This window comes from Dama dama, chromosome 22 (assembly GCF_033118175.1).
Source record: "Dama dama isolate Ldn47 chromosome 22, ASM3311817v1, whole genome shotgun sequence".
In the NCBI taxonomy this organism is placed as follows: Eukaryota; Metazoa; Chordata; class Mammalia; order Artiodactyla; family Cervidae; genus Dama; species Dama dama.
Window position 1 is genome coordinate 51,422,177 of NC_083702.1, and position 26,307 is coordinate 51,448,483.

At 44.5% G+C, this 26,307-nt stretch overlaps 1 protein-coding gene, 1 non-coding gene and 1 pseudogene across 2 annotated transcripts in view; 1 reads left to right on the plus strand and 2 right to left on the minus strand.

Annotated features, from left to right (window-relative positions):
- The window catches only part of LOC133043986 (putative tetratricopeptide repeat protein 41), an 82,628-nt gene that overhangs the window by 26,705 nt on the left and 29,616 nt on the right, over positions 1-26,307 (plus strand). The window contains exons 8-12 of the mRNA XM_061125499.1: positions 3,389-3,628; positions 9,348-9,546; positions 10,372-10,550; positions 19,270-19,409; positions 25,127-25,298. Of these exons, the coding sequence (XP_060981482.1) occupies positions 3,389-3,628; positions 9,348-9,546; positions 10,372-10,550; positions 19,270-19,409; positions 25,127-25,298 (930 nt within the window). The remainder of the gene's footprint in view (positions 1-3,388; positions 3,629-9,347; positions 9,547-10,371; positions 10,551-19,269; positions 19,410-25,126; positions 25,299-26,307) is intronic.
- Positions 388-735, minus strand: LOC133043987 (large ribosomal subunit protein eL33-like; annotated as a pseudogene).
- Positions 15,534-15,605, minus strand: TRNAY-GUA (transfer RNA tyrosine (anticodon GUA)). Its single transcript has one exon. It is a non-coding gene; the product is annotated as a tRNA-Tyr (tRNA).

Below are 26,307 nucleotides of genomic sequence, written 5' to 3' on the forward strand. Positions count from 1 at the left end.
TGAGTCCACAGGGAGAAAGATTCCGCCCCCCCCCCCCCCCACCTCCACCCCACACCTGCCTTCATCTCCAGGGAGGAGGGTTGAGGCAGAGGATTGTCAGAGAAAGTACAGTTTGCCCAGTTAAATTTGAATTTCAGATAAGCAACAAATAATCTTTTAGTATATCCCAGATATTGCATGGGAAATTTACTAAAAATTATTTAAACTACAGATAATAAGTAACAAATAATCTTGTATATAAGTATATCCCAAATATTGCTTGGAATATACTTACGCCAAAAATTGATTTATTGTTTACCTGAATTCAGATATAGCTAGAGGCTCTATATATATATATATATATATTTTTTTTAACAAAAGCACAACAGGACAAATCCACACTTTTATTTATTTTCAAGAAGTTTAAATCCTCACAGGGTACAGCATCACACGGATTCTGTGTCCAATGGCCTTAGCAGGAAGGTTGCTTCAGAATTTGGCATGAACCATGCCGCTGTTTCCATGAGCTCGAGTTATCTTTCCCCAGATTACTCTGGTTTTGTTAGGTTTTCCACCAGGAGTTACTGTGTTGTTCTTTGCTTTGTACACATAAGCACATCTCTTGCCTAGATAGAATTCAGTTTCATCTCGAGCATATACACCTTCAATTTTCAGGAGAGCAGTGTGTTCCCTTTGGTTCCGTAGACCCCGTTTATAGCCAGCAAAAATGGCCTTGGACCACAGCCTTCCAGACATATTTGTCGTTTTAGAAGTCCCGTTCCCAGCAGGCCTTCACAGGGTCCAAGATTTTTATTTGCTAAATCTGGCAGCCCCACCCAGGGAGCTCTGTGGGTTGATCATAAGGAGAAATACATTAAGCATAGATTTTAGTCACATTTCTCAGAGGTCTAAAATGAGCCTTTATTATTTCTGTGATTCAATTTAATCTCTCTTTTGAGCCTACAGTCCCACTGATGGCAGAAACTAGGTTAATTCTGGTTAAGCTCATCCATTTAGTGTATTTTCAGTCAATTCAGGATTTTTTTCAGCCACGTGAGGGTTTGTGTCCTTGCCGTGACCCCGCTGGGGTGAGCTCAGATCTGAAGGCCTTGGCGCTGATTGTCCTGGGTTGTCGCCTGTCCCCGCCATCTTCCACTGAGGTGGTCGTGGCTCCAGATGGTCCATGGACACTGGCGTGCCCTGTTTTTGGCATCCTCGGGGATGCCTGTGTTCCCGTCTGTTCTGGGCTGGTTCCATCTGTGCCACAATCTGCTGCCGCGTGCCCTCGTCCTCACGTGCATCCTCGGCTCACTCCTTCCCTCTGCTTGAGCCTCCAGCCTTGTAGGTACTCTGCGTGCCCGACAGAGAACGTGGCCGCACGCTGCGCCACTCGGAGGCCCAGCGCCCGCCGGTCTCCCCAGCGTCCCCCACAGCCGTTTCTGCTCTGCACTCCTTCCTGCGGCACTGGGAAAGCTGTAGCGCTGCTGCCTTCCAGGCTTGTGGAAGCTCAGGTCCTCCCTCCCGTCCCGTCTCAGATGCATCCAGAGGCCGGCCTCTCTCTGCTCCACGCTGACTTGCTTCACGGGGCGGGCTCTGGCCCCTGCTCAGAAACCCACTGAGCCACTTTCTTGCTTCCTTCTCTCTCTGTCTTTTTTAAATTAATTGTTACTGGAGTACAGTTGCTTTACAGTGTGGTGGTAGTTTCTGCGTCCAGCAAAGGGAACCAGCCGTGCACACGTTCTCTCCCTGTTGGGCCTTCTTCCTGTTCAGGTCCCCACAGGGCACGAGTTCCCTCATCAGTCATCTGTACCTACACAGCACCAGTAGTGTATTCATGTCAGCCCCAGCCTCCCAGTTCCTCCCACCTACCTCCCTTTCCCTCTTGGTATCCACACATTTGTTCTCGATGACTGTGTCTCTGTTTTGCAAATTTTGCTGAACTCAGAAAGGTGTTAAAAAAGAGGCCGAGAGATCATCTAGAAAAATGGAATAGGTGATCTCTCTCTTTTTTTTTAACACCTTTCTGAATTCAGCAAAATCAATTTTCTTACTGGGTGGGAAAAAAATGTCCTCTTTACATCTTCCTGTAATGGTCTGAGGCTCTTTGTGGTTAAAAAAAAAATTATTCCAAGAGTTGGCCAGGAATCTGTGGTTCAACATTCAACAATCAGGCTTTCGAAAACCCAAGTTTATTCTCACAAGCCATGGGCTCTACTGTGAGCCTCAAAAGTCTCTTGAAACTTGAGTTTTTCTCTCTTCATTTCTCCTGTGACCACTGTCTTTTAAGTGAATTAGAATGGGGCAGGGATGGGGAGGTGGAGCTCTGAGAGAGAAGCAGAAGATACTGGGAATGAAAGGCACATTGTTTGTTGCCCCAGCATATTATCCTGTCCCCTCCCCCTTTTTTTTTTGCTCTAGAGCTTGCATTTCTGCAGAGAAAGTTAACTTCAAGTTTAGTGTGCCCTCCTTGACCTGCACGGAAGTGAAAACAAGGTCACTGTGCCCCAGGAAGAATCATCCAGACAAAACTGCCCACAGCTGTGCCCTTGGCTAGATGCATGTCTCCAGGTTGTGCAGGAAAGCCTGGGTCCTCCCCACCCCACACCCCATAGGGACTGCTCCTTTTATAGGCAATTTTCCTCCTCCCAGTGCTGTCCGCTGAACCCCACTCAGGCCTGCCGAGTTCAACCACGGGTCTGGGAGAGCTTGGTTGAACTGGGGCAAACCTCAGAGGAAGCTTGTGCACATCGGTCTGAACAACTGCCTCTGCTGAAAGGATGCAGGCATCTGGGGCCTCATTCCCCAGTCCTAGCATAAGAAATCCACTTCGAGTGGTAGACCTTGCTCTCATTTCTCTCCGTGGTCTTAAGGATCTCTTTAGAGTTGGTTGATCCAGTGGGAGATCCTACTACAGTAGAAACATCTAGAGGGTCAGGTGAGTAATAGGTGGCTGGCTTGTATGGTGTGTATGAATGTGCAGTAGGCAGCAGCCAGACAGAAAAGCCTCTTATACCTGTACATACACATCTGATGTTGGAAATCTTTAAATAAAGACTGCTCAGGGGAAATGCTAAGTGTCAGAACTGGCAAGCTTGCCAGTTGGTAACCATAGCTGACACGGATGGATTTGTTGTGACAATGTAGGTAATAATTTAATGGTCAAGAACATGGATTCTGTAGCCACAGCATCTGCATTCAAACCCCAGTTCTGCACTGATTGCTGTGTGACAGGTGGTAAGAGACAACCTCTCTGTGCTGCATTTTTCTTATTTGTAAGATGGGGCGGTTATAGTATCTACCTAGAGGATGATGGAAAGAAACGAGTTGGTTGATCACACACACATGTACAATGATGCCTGGCATGTGTGAGCCCTCCTCTGTCACCATCATCCGTGTGTTGTCTACACAGGGTTGGACGGCTGGGTGTCTGACGCCCTGTGTTTGTTGAGCATCTCGCATTGTGGGCTGGCCGAGGACGAGATACACCAGCTTTTGGACATGCTGGGCTACAAGGGGCATTACAAAGTGACCACGTTGCACTGGGCTGCCTTCCGCAACGCCACCAGACACTGGGTCCAGGAGAAGCCCAATGGCCTCCTGTACTTCCGGCACCAGTCCCTGCGAAGCGCCGTGGAAAAAAAGCTTCTGGGTAAGGCTCGAATCTGTGCAGACACCTGCTGGCTAAGGGGAGGTGAGAGTCGCATCCAAGGGAAAGTTATAGCTGGGATTTCTTGAGTAGAAATGAGTCTATAAACATGCATTAAAATGGTTGTATAAATTAAGATCTGTATGTGGCTTAACAGATACACGATTTCAATGGTTTAATATACCAGGGTTTATTCTCTCATTTGAAAGACTTCCGGAGGTCAGCAGTCCAAGCCTATGCTGTTGGCTCTTCAGCGTCGTCTGGAGCCCAGCTCCCTCACTGTCCCTGATCTGTTACACTGGTTTACACTCTCAAGGTTACCCCGTGTTCATGACTGCTGGAAATGGTATGGCTGCTGGAGCTCCAGCCATCGTCTTCCAAGCAATAGGAAGCACAGGGGCTGGGGTGGGAGAAGAGCTTGCATTTCCTTTTAAGGAGTTTTCCTAGAAGTTTTCCACCAACATTTTCACTTCAGTCTCTTTGACCCAGGACTTTGTCATTTGGCGAAGAGTCGGACATAACAGCGACTAAGCACAGCACACAGTTACGAGGGGATTTGGGGACAGAGGTTTCAACTGGGTGTATTGCTCCCCTAAACCGAAGCAGGAACCTGTCACTAAGAAGGTGAGGGAAATGGATTTGGGGTAGGAATTAGCAGTCTCTGCCTTAGTTCTGAAATCAAATTCTTATCGCCTCCTGAAAAGAACTGCAGATCTGAATCGGAGAAACAGCAGTCACAGAACCTTACCTGGAGTCAGAGCACTCTCTGAGCATCACTCACACAGGGGACCTCACGTCTCAGGACTTTAAAACCCTTTAAGTGACAGCCTCTGGCAAGACTCTAAGCTTAAATTTTCTTTTCAGTTTACTGTGTTCTCTTTTACTTTTTTTTCCCCCCAAAAACCACATGAATCCTTTTTATTTTTCCCCTCCCACATTGACATCATTCCCACCATCTCTTAAGTTACATAATGCAGAGAAGAGCAGGGTGAGGAATGAGGATGTTCTTGGATGCAGTGTCAGCTCTTCTGTTCACTCCATTTTATGATGGTTTACAAGGCTCTCAATCTCTCCATTTGACCAAGAGCATTAACAGTCCTGTGGGTCTAGGGACTGAAGGGTCACGGTGTTACTGGTAAAACTGTGGGTTCATGCTGTACCCCTTCTCTGTAACATGAGCTCCAAAATAAAGCACTGCTGGCACTATTCACTGTGGTTAAAACTGCAAGTTTTCTTGCTGCAGAATCAGGCTGTAAATACTAGTTTTTGCTAGAAGCACCAGAAATTGTAGTTTCAATAATTGACTTCATGCAGCCTTGGCATAAGAAGCAAGCCCATTCCTAAAGGATGAAAAATATCCCAAAGCCTGGGGCTGCAGCATTTGTCTGCTGTGGTATTTTGGTGAAGGGCTATGTTTTAACGTCTTTTGTCCAGATGTCATGTCAGTCATTTTGAGGCAAACTGGTCTCTTAGGCACAGACATCTGCAGGCTGCTTTCGTTTGAAATTAATACTCTGCCTCTTGCTGGGTGGCGCTTGTGGCTAATTTTGCCCACGAGTTGTGAGTGCTGACTGGCCACGTTCAAGATGGCGACTGCTCCATCCGTCCTGGGGTGAGGAGATCCACCTGGATTTGGGGTTCCAGCCAACATGTGATGGACATGATTAACCTTTGCTCTTTTAAGCCACTGAGACTTGGGGGGTTGTTCATCCACACCGTGAAGTCTAGCCTCAGCCGTGTCTAACTCTTTGTGAACGCATGAACTATAGCCCACCAGGCTCCACTGTCCATGGGATTTTCCAGGCAAGAATACTGGAACGGGTTGCCATTTCCTTCTCCAGAGGATCTTCCGGACCCAGCAGTTGAACCTGTGTCTCTCGGGTCTCCTGAATTGGCAGGCGGATTCTTTACCATTGTGCCACCTGGGAGGCCCATAAGAGATAACAGCACCATGTAAATGTCAGCCGGTTAGTCTGTCTATGAGAACTACACTGAACTTCGTAACACACATGATCCCGTGGTCAAGCCATTCCTCACATCCCACGTGTGATTGGAGGAGCGCTGAAATTAAGTCAGAAGGTTTGAATCCTCCTACATTTAGAAGTGTCAGTGAAAAATTAATCAGTCGATCTAAGGAAGAATTGAAAAATTTTATTCAAGTCAAATTTGAGGATTAAAACCCAGAAAGAGCATCCCAGAACACTCTGAGAACTGTTCCACCTGTTAGTTCAGTGTGGTCACTCAGTCATACCCGACTCTCTGAACCCATGGACTGCAGCACGCCAGGCTTCCCAGTCCATCACCAGACACAGTTATATAAGTTTTGAAAGAGTGCTATACATCAAATGATGTATTTTTTTTTAATTAGAGTATAATTTTTTACAATGTGAAGCTCCGATACTTTGGCCACTTGATGGGAGGAAGTGACTCATTGGAAAAGACCCTGATGCTAGAAAAGGTTGAAGGCAAGAGAAGGGGATGTCAGAGGACGAGATGGTTGGATGGCATCACTGACTTAATGGGCATGAGTTTGAGCAAACTCAAGGAGATGGTGAAGGAGAGGGAAGCCTGGCATGCTGCAGTCTGTGGGGTCGTAAAGAGTCGGACACGACTAAACTGCTGTACAGCAAAATGAATCAGCCGTACATACACATACCTCCCCTCCCTCTTGAACTTCCCTCCCGCCCACCCCTATCCCCCCGCCAGGTCATCACAGAGCAGTGAGCTCAGCTTCCTGTGCTGTATAGCGGCTTCCCCCTAGCTATCTATTTTACACATGGTGATGTCTATATGGGCTTCCCAGGGTGGGCTTCCCAAGCAGCTCAGTGAAAGAATCCACCTGCTGATGCAGGAGACACAGGAGATGCGGGTTTGATCCTTGGGTCAGGAAGATCCTCTGGAGGAGTAAATGGCAACCCACTCTAGTATTCTTGCCTGTAAAATCTCGTGGACAGAGGAACCTGGCGGGCTTCAGTTGATACGGTCACGAAGAGTCGGACACAGCTGAGTGACTGTGCACGGGCGTGAGTGTATATTAACAGGTCAGCGCTGCCCTCCCAGCCCGTCCCACCACCCGCTTCCCGCTCTGTGTCTGGATGTCTGCCCTTTGCATGTGTCTCTCTACCTGCCCTGCTAGTAGGTTCATGCATACCATTTTTCTAGATTCCGTATACATGCGTTAATGGGTGCTGTGCTAATTGCTTCAACCGTGTCCAACTCTTTGCGCCCCTGTGGACTGTAGCCCATCAGGCTCCTCTGTCTGTGGGATTCTCCAGGCGAGAATATTGGAGTGGTATCAAATGACATATTATTGACAGTTTACATAATCCAGATCGAAGCACCATTGTGGTAGGCCATGTGACCCCTTTACAAAATCAAGAAGGAATGTTATCTCTTAAGGAGCTGTCTTGCTGATGCCCGGAGAATGTTGCTGTCTATGGTTGAGCAGGTTTTCCTGCCGCTGGGGAGGCCTGGTTGATGCATAATGCGGACACTCTATGTACAGTGCAGGGGAAGAGGAGGCCCAGGCTAGAGAACTTTTGTGTTTAAATTTTCCTTGTCTTGCCATAAAATGTGAATTTTATTTCACACAGATCATGTGCTGACCAGGGACAAGCCACTTGGTCTCTCTGATTTCAGACAGGTTTTGTTTATTATATGGGGATTGTATTAGCAAGGGTTGTCTCTCTCTCTCCTTTTTTTGCCATGTTTCACTGCATGCGGGATCTTCGTTCCCTGGCCAGGGATTGAATCTGTGTGCCCTGCAGTGGAAGCACAGAGTCTTAACCACTGCACCCTGAGGGAAGTCCCTAGCCTGGGTTCTCCAGAGAAACAGCACCAACAGGAGGTAGACAGAGAGATAGTTACAGAAACAGATTTGTTAGGAAGGCTTGGCTCATGTCATTATGGAGGCTGAGAACTCCTGTTATCTGCCATCTACAAGCTAGAGGCCCAGAAAAGCCCTGGATACTTACAGTTAGAGTCCAAGTCCAAAGGCCCGAGAACCACGGGAGTCAGTGGTATAAGTCCCGGTCAGAAAATGAAGGTCTGAGAACCAGGACTGCTGAGATCTGAAGGCAGGAGATATTCTAGAGAGAGCAAATTGTGCAGGCCCTTATCCCGGTTGATTTGGTGTGAAGACTGGAAATCTTTTTTATTCAGTCTACTGATTCAAATGCTAATGTCTTGCAGAAACACCCTCACAGACAAACCCAGAGATAAAGTTTCACCAGCTTTCTGGACTCCCCTTTGCCCTGTCAGTGAACATGTAAAATTCACCAGCACAGGGGTTTCCACATCCTCCTCAAGAGATACTTTGTAAAAGGGTAAAATTAAATGCAGTGTTTGATAAGAAAACATTTTGCACACTTTATGAATTGCGTTTAACACTCCAAATCTTGGACTCAGGGTGGTCTTTGTCCTAGTTTTCATTTTCTCTCATTCTCCACCCCACTTTCCCAATTTCCTACCCACAAAAATGCCTTCTCCACACCCTGTGCGGGAGGGGAGTCGTCTTCCAGGGGTCTTTCGAGCACCACGTGTGCTGTCTAGGCACATCAGCGCATTTTAGACCAGCGAGCATGGCATCTCTCCAAGTGGGTAGAAGACCTAGAATTCATTTCAGAAGGAATGCAGGATGATAACTTGAACAATGGGCTCCTTTTTTGGGTTATATTTCTTCTGAAGAGCTGGGCTTGGTGTGTCGTCCAGCTGTGTGTCTCATTTATCTTGCAAGAAAAAGTGTCAAGCAGAAAATTAAAAATACTTCTGTTTCAGTTTTCAAGGCTATATATCACCAAGACTGAATTAAACAAAACCCTTTTGTTTTTGAGAAGCTTGTTTATGGGGGGTATGATCTATTGGAACCCTTTCTCTTTGGAAACTCAGTATCATAATCTTGACTCAAACATCCAATTTGCAGTTAATTTGCTTGGCTACCCCTTGCCCTATGCGAGCTGCAGGCAGATTAACTTCTCCAAAAATGCATGCCCTATAATATTTCAAAGTGCTTATTTAAGCAGTAACCATGGTGTACATTTAAAACTGCAAAGTAGGTTACAAATATTTCCTTGGGGGAGGGGGAAGATGCAACATGAAAAGTCAACATGCTCACAGAGTTTCTCAAAATCTAGGTCAGTGATCATGCTGCTGCTGCTGCTGCTAAGTCGCTTCAGTCGTGTCCGACTCTGTGCGACCCCATAGACGGCAGCCCACCAGGCTCCCCTGTCCCTGGGATTCTCCAGGCAAGAACACTGGAGTGGGTTGTCATTTCCTTCTCCAATGCATGAAAGTGAAAAGTGAAAGTGAAGTCGCTCAGTCGTGTCTGACTCTTAGCGACCGCATGGACCGCAGCCCACCAGGCTCCTTCGTCCATGGGATTCTCCAGGCAAGAGTACTGGAGTGGGGTGCCATTGCCTTCTCCGGTCAGTGATATAGCTGTAACTAATTCTTTGGTAAACTCTTAATTGCCTTATAAGAGGATACATTTGTGATGTTGCAGTTTTTTTTTTCCAGCTGCTTTGACTTTTCTTGTCTGAATATGGCCACCGAACTGTTACCTGTTTGCTGTAGTGTTTTCACAGTCTAAAAAGTCAGATGCATTCTACTGTGACTGCTTTTTATTTTATTAAAAAAATGGAAGTATAGTTGATTTATTACTTCATAAATAATATGTTAATTTCTGCTGTGCCTCAGAGTGACTCTGTAACTGATTTGTGAATAGGTGTCATCACTCCCGTCAGAGAGAGCAGCCCATATAGCTTCCAGGACCCAACGAATCACAAGAAAACACATTACCACCGAATCTTGGTCAAATACTTCCAAAGGCAAACTGATTTCTGGAGAGTGTATCAGGAGCTGCCCTGGCATTTGAAGATGAGCGGCTGCTGGGAAGATCTGAGCAGCTTTCTCTCAAGTCCCAGGTGAGTCTTGTTTTGATGTTACGTTTGGCAGATTTCCCTTTTCCTTTTGCTAAGCCCTGCACTGAGGTACCATGATGCCCTTGAGCAAGACACACCCACTCATACATATTCATTCAATACCAGTTCATTCATTTGGATGGGACCATCATTTGATCTACTTCTATGGCCTATGGATCCCTGGGGTTGCCCCATCTGGCTCTGCAGAAGTTTCTTTTCCTCTCTCAACTCCCCTGGATTTCCCTCAAAGTTAAGAGGCTTCTGGGGAGAGGAGGACCTGGAGTTGAGCAAGGATGAATGAAGCCTAGACTGTGCTCTCCTGCTGGGCCCTCCTGCCTCCTTCTCTTGTTTCTTGCCTTCTCTTCCCCTCCACCCCACTTCCTTCCCTCCCTCCCCTTTCTCCTTGTCCCCGTTGCACATTCATTCCAAAGACATCTCTCACTGACACCTGCTGTCTCCCAGGCTGTTCCAGGCCCTGGGAATTCAGGAGTGAAGGGGCTATGGCTCTCCTTCTAGAAGGGAAGGTGTTGAGCCAGAGAATTGCTATCCACAGTGGGAACTGCTTCACACAGACCTAGGTGAGCTCAGAAGAGGGAGGGGCTTGCTCTGCTGGCAGATTTAGGGAGCCTGGTGTGCGGAGGGGCCAGAGGACTGGCATTGGCTTCAGCTGGTGAACAGTGACAGGCTCATGTTTATCTGGTTGGTGATCTACTGAAGTCACATTAGCGAAGAAATTTACAGAGAGGATAGTGGGATGTGGTCAACAGAACAGCTGCCTTCAAGGCATGAAATACTAAAACAACTCCCACTAATATGTTGTGTTACAAGTATCACCGACTTTATAACAAAGACCCAAAGCCCGAGCTTCTGGACAAGGCTGCACCTTGTCCACTACTGGACTGTGTTATCGGAAGTGGGGTATGATGCTACTGAAGCCTATTTGCTCGCAGCAGCCAAGATCAAAGCAGACCAGTGCCAGAAAGTGAAGAGGAGATGTACGCTCTCAGGTACAGTGACTACCAGTGTCTCTATGGTCCGTTCTGCTGCGCTGCAGTGTGGCCCAGGGTCACTGTTCTGTTTTCACACATCATTCTGATCCATTCACCAGACCTCGGAGCCCTTCTCCCCACCAGGTAAACCCACGGTTCTGAAGATAGGCAGTGTGAGTGTGAGGTTTGAAATGGCTCCTCTTTATCGTCTTGTGGTGGCTGTTTCTCCAAGCATTAGCCGTGTTCTTTCTCTCTACTTTCTCATGGCTTCAGCCACACCCCTGACACCTTCCTTCTTCATCTGTGTTTGGAGTTTTGACCTTTTGTAGTATCAGGGTCCATGCCCCATTTCCCGAGAGCTGCTAATAGTTTTGTTGCTTGACCAATGGCTTTCCTGAATGACCAGTGCAAATTAAAGAGCTGCAAAGCCTAAACTGTTTCAGATTGCCCTGCCTCAAGCTTGCCCTTTATTCTGTAGTCCCTCTGTCTCCTGATGTTACCACTGATCCCTCCATCCCTCAGGGCTGGAAACGTGTGGTTACTGTCAAGTGTGGCCTCAGTCCACACTGGGACCGTTCTTCTTTGACTGTCTATTGACTTGGGTTTAGACAACACTTTGTTTTTTTTTCAGACAACACTTTGGTTAATTTTCTTCTTTTTTTGTTTTGCTCCCCACAGTACGCCCCTCTTGTCTCTCTCTCTCTCACTCTCTCTCGTCCTTTATTTCCTGGCTTATTAAACAGTAATAAGCTTCATTCACCTTTCAGCAAACAGTAACTGTGTGCCTTCCCTGGGACGTGGACTCACAGGGCACTGTTGACATAGCGGTGAGCAGGCAGACTAGTTCAAAACGAGTTCAGAAGAACTAACCCCTGCTCTAAAAAAACCCCGTGGGGTTTATCATCTAGTGATCATAAGAACAAATTTCAAGCATTTCTCATATGCCAAGCTATGAGTTTAATATACTGTGTGTATTATTTTAATTCTCATAAGACCTTTATAATACTATTAATATTTTTCTTGAAGTTAAGGGAACCAAGCCTTAGAGAGGGTGAGGTAAGTCTCAGATAGCTAGGAATGGATTGGGGAGTTGCATGCGTGCCTGCTAAATCGCTTCAGCCATGTCTGACTCTGTGTGACCCCATGGACTGTAGCCTGCCAGGCTCCTCGGTGGATGGGATTCTCCAGGCAAGAATGCTGGAGTGGGTTGCCATGCCCTCTTCGAGGGAATCTTCCCAACCCAGGGATCAAACCTGTGGCTTCTGTGGCTCCTGCATTGCAGGTGGAATCCTTACCCCTGAGCCACCAGGATTGGGGCGATCCTCTATTCCTTTTTGTCCTTAGACATCTAGATTTTATTCTCATGACCATGTATGATTTATATACTTTTGAAATTTGTCTGACCCACTCATCCTCCATGTGGAAGTAAATAGGCTGCTTATACTTTTGACCCGGACCTGCCTCTGGTAGGCTCCTTAAAAAGTGAGCGTTTTCTAAGAGTGCCCACTGGCTTTAGTTTGATTCGGAGCAGACGACATCTCTCCTGGCTCCACCAGGCTGTCGGTCCATTAAGGAGCACCGGCCCGGCCTCTTCGTTATCCTTCCCTCTCGTGTGGTTTGGCTCCCCCTGGTGGCTGCGACGAGAACAAGACGCCTGATTTCTTGGGTTGGTGGAACGAAGTGCGGAGTCCTGAGTTTGGGACTCGCTTCTTGGCTAATGCTTCCTGGCCCCGCTACCCCACTCAGCGGCGCTGGCTGGGAAAGCTTCATCTCTGATTGATAGACCAGAAGAGAGGTCTTTGACTCAAAAAGACAACTTTTATAGTCAGGTCAGTTTTTATAGGTTCTCTTCGACATCATACTTTCGGTTTTGGCTGGAGTCCTGAGTCACGTCAAAGTAAAGAAAGCCCGTTTCTGGCTGCCGTCACATTTTTTGGACAGTGCCAAAGGCGAGAAGACATGGCAGAAGGATGAGTCCCAGCCTGGCTCCATCTGGACGACTAGATGGCTGGATGCCCTCCAGGTGGTGGCTGTGGTGGGGTGAGGAGAGTCGTCATGTTTTTAAATTTAAGGGGTGGGTTTCAGGGCAAAGGGCTAATGCATTACATTACAGGGTCTTGTCAGAATTTGTAGTAAATGGGAGAACATCAGCTTTTCATGACTAATGTGTGAAGCTTTGCCCTTGATATCTTCAGAGTCTCTAAATATTTTGTGGGCCAAAATAGCTCTACAGAAAAATTTAAAGTATAAAAGATACAATTTGCTATGGCCATATAAAGTATGAAATATCTAAGAATAAATTTAATAAGAAATCTGCAAATCTTTATTTTTATAAAGAAGCTTCAGAATTACAGAAAATAAGATTTCAGTCTGTAGGGAGATACACCGTATTCTAGGATAGGACAACTCAGTGTTATAAAGCTATCAATTCTTCCCCAATTGATTTATAGATTTAGGATGTGTGAGTGGGTACATGCTCAGTCATGTCCGACTCTTTGCGACCCCGTGGACTGTAGCCCACCAAGCTCCTCTATCCTTGGGATTTTCCAGGCAAGAATACTGGAATGGCCATTCCCTCCTCCAGGGTATCTTCCTGACTCAGGCAGACAGACATAAGATAATTTTATCTGAAATCCCAATGGGATGAAGTCATTTCTGAATTTTCAAAATGATTCCACAGTTTTTGGAGAAAAAATATACAAGAATAAGAGCTTAAAATAATGAGGGCAATTTGAATGTCAAGTTATTTAAACATATTATGAAGCAATAATAGTTCTTAAAATACTACTGGGAGCAAAAATAGCTCAGTGGAACAAAATAGAAAGCTCAGATTCAGTTGCAGATGTAAAAAATATAGTTAATGATAGAAGCTTTTCAAATTAGATGGATTATGGAATAAATAGTGCTGTGATAATAATACACTATTTGGTAAAAAGTTGTTATCTGAAACATTGCACCAAAATAAACTCTAGGAGGATTAAAATTAAATATAAGAAAGTGAAGTTTTATATTCAGAAAACTATACACTGTAAGAAAATATAGATGAGTCTAAGCAAGAAAGCAAAAGGGTAACTCATGAAAGAGAAGATAACTGATAAATCTGCCAACATAAACACATGAAGTTTCTATGTGTAAAATAACACAAATCAACTCTGAGAAAAGCAGAAACACAACTACAAGTGTTAACTGGGAAAAATATTTGTAACGTATACAACATGCAAAGGATTAATGTTTCTAATATGTAAAAATGCTTTTAAAATCAATAAGAAAATGATGAACACTTCAATAAAAATACAGATAATCATGAACAGGTCATCCAAAGAATGTTTTCAGTCCTTGTCTGACTTGACTTGTTAGCATCAGTGGGTACTTCTGACCTGGCCCTGCTCTAGTAAACATCCTGTTCTTGGTTTTATTGGTAATATACCCCCTGGTCCATCTTCCGTCTCTCTGGCTGCAGCTTTTCTGTTTCTTTGGTTAGTTCCTCCTCTTCTTCCTGGCTCCCGACTGTTAGAATTCCTTAAACTGCTTTTCCTCTCATCATTATTTTCACCCTCGGAATATTATCTGTGTCCATGGCTTTTGTGATTGTTCATATGCATGTGACTCACAGGTTTACTTGCCCAGCTGCACTTATCCTCTGAGTCCCAAATCCATCTACCCATCTACTTAATTCCACTTGGCTGATGCCTTCAAAGTTCCTCAAACCCAACACATCTAAAACTGAGACTCATGAACATCTCTCCAAAACAGGATCTGTTCCAGGGGCTCTCTCTCAATTTACCACGTTGGAGTAATCCTTGATACTTACCTCTCCTTTTCCTCTCTCCAAATGCATTTTATCACCGAGTCCTGGCATTTTTTACTTCCTAAATGTTTCTCAAACATGTCCACCACTGCCTCTCTCTAAGCTGTCAGGAATCCTATTCACAATCGTGATTCGAATATGCATTTATGTTTCCTTTCGTGGCTTGACACTTCATTTCTTTTTAATGCTGAATAATATTCCAGGGTACAAATGTACCACGGTTTACCGGTTCACTTATTGAAGGACAAACATTTGCTATAAACATTTGCATGCAAGTTTTTAAATCAGTTGAGTAAATACCTAGAAACATGATTGCTGGATTGCATGGTAAGACTGTGTTTACCTTTGTAAGAAACTGCCAGACTCACTAGCAATGAATGAGTTTCAGTTTTTCTGTATCCTTGCTAGTATTTGGTATTGTCAATTTTTTAATTTTAGGCATTCTAATAAGTATGTGGTGATACCTTCCATTGTTGTTTTAATTTGCATTACCTACTGACAATGTTGAACATCTTTACACATCTTGTTGTTGAGTTTGAGTTTTTTGTATATTTTGGATTGAAATCTTTTATCAGGTATATATTTTATTAAAACATATATCTTATCCACAAATATGTGACTGGTTTTTTCAGTCTCTTAATAGTGCTTTTCACAGAGAAGAAGTTTTAAATTTTGATAAAGTCTAACTGTTTTCTCATGAATTGTGCTTTTGGTGTTGTGTTTAAGGTCATCACCAAATCCAAGGTCACATAGCTTTTCTTCAGCATTTCCTTCTAAACGTTTTCTAATATTTCATTTTATATTTAGGTCTGTTATCAGTTTTGAGTAATTTTTTGTGGAAAGTGGAATGTCTGTGTCTAGCTTAATTTCTTATTACGCATGGATGTTCAATTTTTCCAGCACCATTTGTTGATTAAACTATCCCTATTGAATTGTCTCTGCTACAAAAAGTTGGTGAAAAAGTTTGTCAAAAGTTGGTTGAACATCTATAGAAGATTTTTAATGGGATTGCATTGAATCTATTGGTCAAGTATCTTAACAGTGTTGAGTATTCCGATCCATCAACATGGTATATCTATTTTTCGCTCAGTCGTGTCCGACTCTTGGCAACCCCATGGACTGCAGCCTACCAGGCTCCTCCATCCATGGGATTTTCTACTGGAGTGGATTGCTATTTCCTTCTCCAGGGCATCTTCCCCACCCAGGGATTGAACCTGGGTCTCCTGCATTACAGGCAGACACTCTACCATCTGAGCCACCAGGAAAGCCCAAATGAAAGTGAAAGTTGCTTAGTCCTGTCCGACTCTTTGTGACTCCATGGACTATACCGTCTAGGGAGTTCTCCAGGCCAGAATACTGGAGTGAGTAGCTTTTTCCCTTCTCCAGGGGATCTTCCCAACCCAGGAATTGAACTGGAGTCTCCTGCATTGCAGGCGGATTCTTTACGAACTGAGCTATTAGGGAAGCCACATCTATTTATTTAGATTTTCTTTAGTATCTTTCATCAGAATTTAGTAGTGTTATGCATATATATCATATACATATTTTGTTAGATTTATACCTAAGTACTTCATTTTTGGTGTGCTATTATGTTTTAACTGTCTAATTCCAGTTGTTCATTGCTGTTACATAAGAGAGCAATGACTTTTGAATATTAACCTTGTATCCTATAACCTTGCTATAATTGCTTTCTAGTTCCAGAAGTTTTTTTTAATAACAACTTAAGTATTAACTTTTTTTTTCTTGTTTTCTTATTTTTAAACTGGAGGATAGTTACAATATTGTGTTGGTTTCTGCTGTACATCAACAGGAATCAGCCATGCGTGTAAATATGTCCCCTCCCTCTTGAATCTCCCTCCCACCTCCCACCCTGTTCCACACCTCTCAGTTGTCACAAAACACCAGATTTCTGTTGCTTGCATCATACAGCAAATTCCCACTGGCTGTCTATTTCAATATAGTAATGTATATGTTTCAGGGGCTTTTCAGTGTATTTTTGGGGTTTTTCTACATGGATCGTCATATCATTTGTAAAGAAAGACTTTTATTTCTTCCCTCCCAATGTGTATATCTTTTATTTCCTTTTCCTATCTTATTGCACTAGCTGGGACTTTCAGGATGACGTTGAAGTTAGAGGGGTCATGTTAACCTCAGGTCTACGATGGGACCACTCTAGTGAGCCTTGGTCATTATCACCCCTCCCTTGGCCTGTAGTAACAGCCTCCTAACTGGTCTTCCTGCTCCATTTTTTTTTTTTTTATTGGAGCACAATTGCTTTATAGTGTAGTCAGTCTGCAGCGAGGTGAATCAGCTGTTTATATACATACATCCCAACCCCCCATCCCTACTTTCACTGTTGTTCCTACAAAATCAATTGTCTGCATAGTCGTCAAGGTGAGTTTTTAGGAACGTAAAGCAGATCATGTCACATTGCAGATTAGGAAGATTCCACTGGCCTGCTGTGGTACTTACACTAAAATCTAAATACCTCATTGTAGCCTACACTGCCTGGTACAGCCTGGCCCCTGCATGCCTGGGTAGCATCATTTTGTATGATTCTTCCCCTTGGCCTCTGGATGCCAGCCTCCTCGGCCTTCTTTCTGTCCTTCAAGTACATTCTGCCTTTGGGCCTTGGCATCAGCGGTTCCCTCTGCCAGGAATGTTCTTCCCTCTGCCCGGAACATTCCTCCCACTCATTGTAGTGCCGGTTCTTTCTGGTTCTTTAGATCTCAGCCGTCTCAGGGTGGCCTTCCAGTTGAACGTTGTACTTAGTCATTCTCTGTTATGTTAACGTGTTTTAATTCTTGGCATAACTGTTACAGACTGCCTTGTTTCCTCTTTTAACCCTGGATCTCTGCTCCCCTCTCCCCGGACTGTCACCCTTTCAGCTGCTGGGATAGAAGCCCCTGGAGGGTAGGCCTCTCCTCTGTCCTGCTCACCGCTGTATCTCCAGGCCTGGAATAGCACCAACCACGATGGAGATGCCGACCAGTCCCTTAGTGATGGGCTCCATCCTTCCAACCTGAGCTCTTGACAGGAACCTGGACTCAGGAACCCCCCTGGAATGTGTAAGAGTCCCGCTTGTGGGCAGGATCTCATCCCTTAGTTGTGTCCACACTACGCTTCTTTGTTTTCCTTTTTAAAAAATGGTCTTATTCTAGTGGATGGAGGCTGGTGATTTATAACTTTGTTTATTTACTGCACTGGGTCCTTGTTGCTGCCCAGCTTTGCTCTGGCTGTGGTGACTGGGGCTCCCCTCTAGCTGCAGTCACGGGCTTCTCCTCGAGGCGATTCCTCTTGTCGCAGAGCACAGGCTCCCGGGCACAGGCTCCCGAGGACAGGCTCCCGGGCACAGGCTCCCGGGCACAGGCTCCCGAGGACAGGCTCCCGGGCACAGGCTCCCGAGCACAGGCTCCTGAGGACAGGCTCCCGGGCACAGGCTCCCGGGCACAGGCTCCCAAGGACAGACTCAGTAGTTGTGGCCCCCGAGCTTAGTTGCTCCATGACGTGGGGTTTTCTGAGATCAGGGACCAGACCCATGTCTGCTGCGTTGGCAGGCAGATTCTTCACCACGGAGTCACCAGGGAAGCCCCCACACTGCCCTTTTCTGTCCGCTCTGAGCAGCTACTTCTGGTTCTTAGGGTCCCTCTGTCACTTAGCTCGACCCCTCAGTTCTCTGACCCACCTCAAGCCGCTTTGCTCAGACAACCACCGCAGACAAGCGTCTTGGACTCTGGCCCTCAGCACTCTTTCTCCCCGGTCCTGTTTAGTTTTGCTCCCCAGCCCGAGGCACCAGAGCTGGGGCTCAGAGGCCCCTGGAGGCCTCCCAGTGCTGAGGCCTGCACCCTGCTCCGCTGTGCTTGCTGTTCGGAGCCTGGGATGCTGCCTGACGTCTTGCTGCTCTCTGAACACTTATTCTGTGCGTGAATGAGGAGCCACCGAAACGTTGGCAGAAAGAAAGTAAGAGGATACCCGAGGTCTGGGTAGCCAACAGTTTGTCCAGAGGAACAGATGAGGGATACGAATGTATTTGGTTTAGCCTCTCCTTTGGGGTTGGCCCGTCCCAGGTCTCGGGAGTGTACTGTCCACTGACTGTTTAATAAAAGATCTGTCTGTTTGCAAAAAAGAATTTATTTGTTCCAGACACATTACACACAGCAGTTTGAAATGTAACAAATGGACAAATGTAGCGTTTAGATACTGGAACGTTTGGAAAGAGAATTTCTGGAAATGATGACTCTGTGCTACCATGTATATGAATCTTCAAGTTCAAAAATTCTGTATTTTTTTCATTTGTATATGATAAGGTGTGGAATAGGAAATGGCAACCCACCAGTGTTCTTACCTGGAAAGTTCCATGGACAGAGGAGCCTGGTGGCCTACAGTCCATGAGGTCACAAAAGGATTAGACACGACTGAATGACTAAGCACATGATAAGGTGTAACTGTGTGTTACACCAGTCATTGCCTTATTTATTCACACACACACACACACACACACACATGTGTGCTCCCTATTTTGTTCTTGCATTTTGTTCTTTCTGCTAAAGCCAGTAATTCAAGACATTTGCAACAGAGGGCAGAATTGTGTAAGAAATTTAAATGCCTTTTATTTACTGCCTGAAAATCACTCCCAAATACAAATGACAACAGCATATGGATTGAGCTATAGAAAAACTCTTTTTTGACTCCTTGGTTTTCAAAATTTACTTATGAAAGTTAGTCAAAGGCCTTGACTTATTTTTCACGTGGTGGTTTAAGATACTCGGTAATATATGTAAGCCTTAATATTAGTAAAACCAGGTGTGCTGATCCTTTGAGAGAAAACCAGTGAACTAGAGATTACTCTTTTATCAAGATTAAATGATAGGCACTCTTTGTTCCTCTACAAATATGCTTTAGGATTATTGACTTTTCTTTCCATTCTAGTGTTGGAATGCAGGCTTTTTAAGGTTACTGCTGCTGACAAATGCCGATTAATATTCTTTATTGCAAGATTTTTGAAACTTCTGGGCAAGACCAGTGAAGCAGAAGAGTTACTCTTGAGCATTGAGAATATGTTACTGCAGGTAAATTGGGAAATAATTTTTTAAGTCCTCAATTGTTATTCAATTTATGTTAGATATTTTCAGGTATCATTTATTTTTGTTCACTTACAATTTCATCCACAAAGAGAGGAACTAGTGAATAATAAATAATCATTACTTATGTTGATCAGTGAGGAAACTTTGATTTTAATCAGTGCCCCAAACTGTGTATTAGTGATGACAAGCAATAAATAGATGGGAGGTACAATTACGATGACACCAATAGGTGTCATTTTGAAGGAGAAGAGGAATGTAAAAAAAAACAAGGGGTAAAGTGAGTAGTGGACTGAAATAAACTAATTAAATACTGGTTAAAGAGTTGGTTATACTTTTCAGAAAGATGTTGGGGAAGGTTGATTATCTTGTTCCTATTATTGATTTACATTTCCCAAAAGAGAAACTTTTGGGCTTGTTGAATACAATGAAACTTTCACTCATAACATAAAACTATAACTGTTCTTAGAATGACATTTAATGACCCTTTAAAAACTATTTACCAATTGTAGTGGTTTTTGGACCAAGGGTAGTGTAACCCAAGACAAAGCTATTTTTGCTTGAAAACAAAGGCCTTCACCTTCTCATAAAGGTCTATCTGTGTCCCATCAACACACATCTTTCTAGAAGGAATTCTATCTAAAGAGACGAGTAAGACTTGACATCTGCAAGTCCCTTTATTGCAGAGGCCGTGCTTATTTATCTTCCATGCTGTATTACAGCCTCTTCAGTGCTTAGTAAACGTGACAAATGAATCAATGAGCCAACTTGAATTTGCAATACTTTGTGTCCTTAGAAGGTAGCATTGGAGTGGTGCAGGAGCCTGGGCTATTTACAGACTGACCCAAACTGAAAGTGCTTTGGCACCTAATGCTGTACAACTTTGGCAAGAATGTGAGCCTCTGACTCACATTCTTCATTGTTGTGGGTTCTAAGGTCTGTCTGAGGAGCTGCTAACAGGGTGAAGTGAGCAGGTGCACAAAGCACTTCTCAGTGTGCACACACTGAGACCTTAAGCTCCTTTTATTACCATCCATGGGTTAGAAAGTAACCGGGGCCTAGGTTACAGATAATGAGTTTGATTAGAGCTATCTCGACCTCTCTTGCATTTTGACAGAGTAGAGTCCAGTGATTCCCTGATATCTTATGATTATGGAATTCCCCCTGCACCAAATTTTTTTCCTCACGAGGTCCAAGTTTTCATCACTGACGTATCTTCTTGGAAAGCACCAATTATGTTATTAGGTCATCACTGAAGGCCTGATTTCAGCCATTCTGTCAGTCACTTACTCATTCACTTATTCATTCATTCACTCAGTCAGTCACTCACTCATCCACTCACTCATTTTCTCATTCAGTCCTCCATGACTCATTCATCCAGTCATTGCCTTATTTATTCACTGAGCCATCTGCTAATTCATCCACTCACTCACTCACTCATTCACTCACTCATTCCCTCATTCGTTCTGTCATCTATCCACTTAGCCATTCACTTTTTTACTCACTCATTCTCTCGCTTGGCCATTCATTTATTCATTCACCTAGTCACTCAGACATCCACTCAGCAAACCTTCACTGTGGGTCTTGCCCCGCCTGGGCTCTGTGCTGGGAGTTGGGGTGATAGCAGCAGGCCAGGCAGACACAGTTTCTACCCTCACAGAGCTCCTAGTCTAGCTAGAAGTCATTGCCAGCATTTCCATCGGTGATGAAGCGTAACCTGTGGAGTAGGTGGGGTGAAGGGAGGTGGTGGCTGCTCAGGAAGTGTGACAAAGCTGAGACATTCAGAGAGGATTTCCCACTTCAGAGCACTCCTTTCGGAGGCATCAATCTTATGATTTTATTCTCAAAATATTTTTGCAACAGTGCTTTAGGACTAACTACCACGGAGACTAAAAGAATTATTTTTAGGCTCTGAAGGCATTTCCAAAAGAGAAGTTCTAAAACTATTTTTGGCAATAACAACTTCTTTGAAACATGTGCTGAATATTTTTGAGGGGAAAGAGCTTGTTATTTGTGCTATATACGTTCTGTACCACACCACTTTTGTAATTTCATTAGATTGTTATTTTAAAATTTTGATGCAGGGGTTTTCATCTGGGAGACAGTTTTGTTTCTGAAGGAAGATCGGCAATGTTAAAGATGTTTTTGGTTGTCGAAACCTGGGAGGGGCGGTTGCTAATGGCATCTAGTGAGTAGAGGCCACGGATGCTCTATACGTTTTACATGGCCCAGACCAGCCCCGCCCCCCACCCCGCACCCACCCAGAGCACAGAAATCAACAGTGCTGAAGCTGAGAAACCCTGATTTAAAGTAGTAAGTATGCTTACTGAAAAACTACGTCTCATGACCCTGTCTCTCGTGCTTAACAGTAGGTGCACTGAGCCGCAGGAAAACTAAAGGATGCTTGTGTGAAGGGGCCTCTGTTTGTGCATCAGAGACTCACTTGTTAAGGAAAAGTGCAGAGCAGAGCTTTGGAGACAGGCCAGTCTGGGTTGGACACCCTTGTTCTCCTATTTGCTAGCCATGTGAACTCGAGTGATTGATGTAACTTCACTGAGCCTCAGCTTCCCTGCCTGGAAGAGAGAAGTAATAATCCCCATTTCCTAGGCTTTCTGTAAATATCCACTGAAGTCATGTATGGTGAGAGTTTCGCTTGGTCAGGGCTCCATAGGTGGCAGCCAGTACAGACCATGACCCAAGATTGCTTCACAATCACTGTGCATATCAACAAATGTTTACTGAATACCCACAAACCATAAGGCTCAATTCTTGGGCCATGGGGTCTCTGCTCTCAAGAAGCAGATGGTCTGGAGCAAGAGGGAAATAAAAGACATGTCTTCATAAAGAAGATGCTGACGGTATATAGCTGCATTTGACCAATTAGTATTTCTGGCAAAATGTGGTCAGGGAGAAAGGGTCAAAGGACCACCATGGCCTGGTGGTGGGTTGGGAGCTGTCATCCTCCCTGGGATGGGGGTTCTGCCCTGCTCAGATTGATTGAAAACACGGCCACGACATGGGGAGAAACCACGGAAACCCTGAGGATTTGAGTCTGGGTGATGGACTTCGGGGAATTCAAAGAGGAAGCTGGATTTGGAGGGACGATGATGAATTTTTAACATTTACACTGCTGAGTCTGCAGTTCAAGAAAGATATCCAGGTGGAGTGTCTAGCCAGCTGGGAAACGCAGGATTGGAAATCTGGAAAGAGACTGTAGAGACATCTACATACATGTGGATGCTGAAACCACAAGAGGAAACAGGATCTCTGATTGACAGTAGGAATTGGTTATTGGGAAATTACTTACCCTTAAAAGGAGGAAAGGGAAAGAACCTGTACTGGAGTGAGAGATTAGAAGAGAATCAGGACAGCCTAGTTCCCCCGATCAAAGAGGGAGTGGCTAATAGCATCAGTGGCTGCTTAGTGGTCTGGACAAATGAGGACTGAAAGAAGGACCCTGGGCCTGGTGATTGAAGGTCAGTGGTAACCCCTGAGGTGGAAGGGGGTTGTAGTGGAAAGAGCCAATCTGCAGAGCTTAAGAGGTGAATGTGTGGTGGTGAAATGGGAATGTGCATGTGTTGATACCCATTTGAGGAGTGTCAGTAAAAGGAGAAAGGTGAACAATCAGGATAGCACCAGGTTCAGGTTAGGTTTGATCCAGGATTTATGTGTTTGTGTGGAGCAGGAAATAACCCAGGGAGAGGGGTGGATTGGAGATGCTGGTGGGGACGTGGTGAGGAGGACATGATTCCCAAGAGCTAGGGAAGGAGCAGGCCCTTGGTAAGGAGGTTGGGTATCCCTTCCTCTGGAATAGGCAGGAAGGAAGAAAATGGGTGAAAGCACTGCTAATTTTAAGTTGAAAAGAAAAGGGAAGTGAGGCATACCAGAGACTATAATTTCCCAATATCTGGCCCCCCTTTCATAGTTAGTTATGTCCCCACCCTCCTCATCAAATGACTGAAAAGAAGACTAGATTTTCCATCATCCGTTGAAGCAAGATATGAGTACTTGCCTAGGTTTTGGCTGATGGGATTTAAATCGAGGTGCTGGGGATGACTTCTGAAGTTTCCATGAAGTGAAGGCTGTGCCTTCTCTTTCCTATTTTCTCCTTGCTGCTGGATGGATTGTGGATGTGATGGCTGGAGATGGAGCAGCCATTTTAGACCAAGAGGCATCCTTGGGAATGGAGGTCAGGCAAGGTCAAACAGTGAGATAAGGGAAACTGTGTTTCTCACAGTATGGTGTGTCATCCACTTCCTGACAGTTGCATTAGAGAGAAATCAAGCCACTGTTAATATGGGTTTTCTGTTAACTTGTACCCAGTCATAATCTTAATCAATATCTGAGGGCAATCTTTCAGAGTAGTCTTGATCTCAGTAAAGTCAGCATGCAGGCCATCTTGAAGTGGAGGAAGGACAGTGTGAGCACTAGGGCTGAGATCTAGAATAGCTGCTGAGAAGGGGACTCTTTGAAAGATGCCATGAGGGAATGTAAAAGACTACAGGTGTATGTGCCCAGGGACTCCACACCACTCCCAGCTGCCTTCAGGACTGAGGTCAGTCTACGGCCATACCACCCTGAATGCGCCCGATCTCGTCAGGACTGAGGTCAGTATTTCAGAGTAGGTATAACCTGTGTGCAGGACACTTACTAGAAAGCTCTGGGTCAAGCCGCAGAAGGTAACTTTAAGTAGGTGCAGGAGAGCAGAAAGAATTCCCATGATGGAGACAGGCTCACTCAGTACATTTCAGTACAGCATGAAGTATTATATAAACATTGATAATGGTACTGCTGTCTATTTGAATAGGGCCTATTAATTGCCAAACATATTCACAGATATTCTTGTTAATATTAAGGTTTTTGAAATGAGATGATAATAATAAGATAACTCAGCACTGGCTCTCGTTTAAAAGATTATAACCAACTAGTGTATTCTTATGTACTGATAAGGTTTTGATAGAGGTGTGATTTAAGGTAATGAAGTTTAAGTATCCCTGAAATAAACATGCTAAACCAGGACAGAGAATTGAAGTTCATGTCTTTAAGCAAAAATGTATCAAACATGAAGTTAGCAGGGACTTCCCTAGTGGTCTAGTGGTTAAGAATCCACCTTGCAATGCAGAGGATGTGGGTTTAATCCCTGGTCAGGGAAGTAAGATTCCACTTGCCCAGAGCAACTAAGACCATGCACCACAACTAGAGGGTCCGTGTACTGCAATGAAAGACTCTACATGCTGCAGCTAAGATCCAGTTCAGCCAAAAAAAAACCCCCGAAAACATAAACAAACAACCCAAACCAAACAAAGTCCCATAAAGTTAGCAGATCTCTGGTCACAATTGAATTCAAGAGTCACACAGATGGTGATTTTTAGGTGTTCAGTTGGATTTTAGATAATGCCTCCTCCGTGAGCTTTAATATATATGAGACATCATCATGTTATTCTCACCTTCAAAAAAAATTACCATTAACTAACAACTTGTGAAAACATTTTCCAAAGATTAGTTTTGGTTTGCAATGTCTCCCCATAAACGTGTCACTGTAACAATCACTCTGTAAGTATTTAAAATTTCCCGAGACCTGCTGTGAAGTGTGCCATCTTTTGCGGGTTCATTATGCAATGAGCTTTCTCGGGCGGGTATCTGGTGGCTGTGCCTGGTCTAATGCTGTGTCCCCTCACGAATGTGTTATCTTTGCTTATGTGTAGAGTCAGTCCGTGACCAAAATGCTTCCCAGAATACAGAATGCTATCGGGGAGCTCTGTCTGGAAATAGGGATGACTCAGGAAGGCTTCCAGTATTTCCAGAAAGCGTGGTTCAACCTGATGGAATTTTCATCCAGAAATTTAAAAGACAACCAGGACTTGGTGAAGCAAAAAGGTAGGGTGGGCAAGTGGAGAGGGCATTGCTTCTTGTGGTTCAAAGTCAGGCTCCTGGGCTGTTACCAACCGTGAAGACGGGGGACCGGGCATGTGTGCTTTGTTTGCTGGATTTTTTTGGTGGGCGTGTGAGGGGTGACCCTGAGCACTCCTCCTTTGACAGACCGTCCTTTTAGCATGTGGGAGGCTGTTGTGACACAACTTACACTGCTTTGAGCAGTAAGGGGACCACTGGCTGTGAAGCCAGCCTTTCTGTGTTCAAATCCTGCTTCTCCACTTACTGTCTTTTTGCTCTGATTTATTTATCTACTATTTTTATTTTTGGGCTCTCTACTTTTATTTACATGTTAAGTTTTTTATTTTTTGGCTCTCAGACTTAAACTGAAGAAAGTAGGGAAAACCACTACACCATTCAGGTATGACCTAAATCAAATCCCTTATGATTATACAGTGGAAGTACAAAATAGATTTAAGGGGCTAGATCTGATAGACAGAGTGCCTGATGAACTATGGACAGAGGTTCGTGACATTGTACGAGAGACAGGGATCAAGACCATCCCCAAGAAAAAGAAATGCAAAAAAGCAAAATAGCTGTCTGAGGAGGCCTTAAAATAGCTGTGAAAAGAAGAAAGGCAAAAGGCAAAGGAGAAAAGGAAAGATATTCCCATTTGAATGCAGAGTTCCAAAGAATAGCCAGGATAGATAAGAAAGCCTTCCTCAGTGATCAGTGCAAAGAAATAGAGGAAAACAATAGAATGGGAAAGACTAGAGATCTCTTCAAGAAAATTAAAGATACCATGGGAACATTTCATGCAAAGATGGGTTCAATAAAGGACAGAAATGGTATGGACCTAACAGAAGCAGACGATATTAAGAAGAGATGGCAAGAATACACAGAAGAACTGTATAAAAAAGATCTTCAAGACCCAGATAATCATGATGGTGTAATCACTCACCTGGAGTCAGACATCCTGGAATGTGAAGTCAAGTGGGTCTTAGGAAGCATCGCT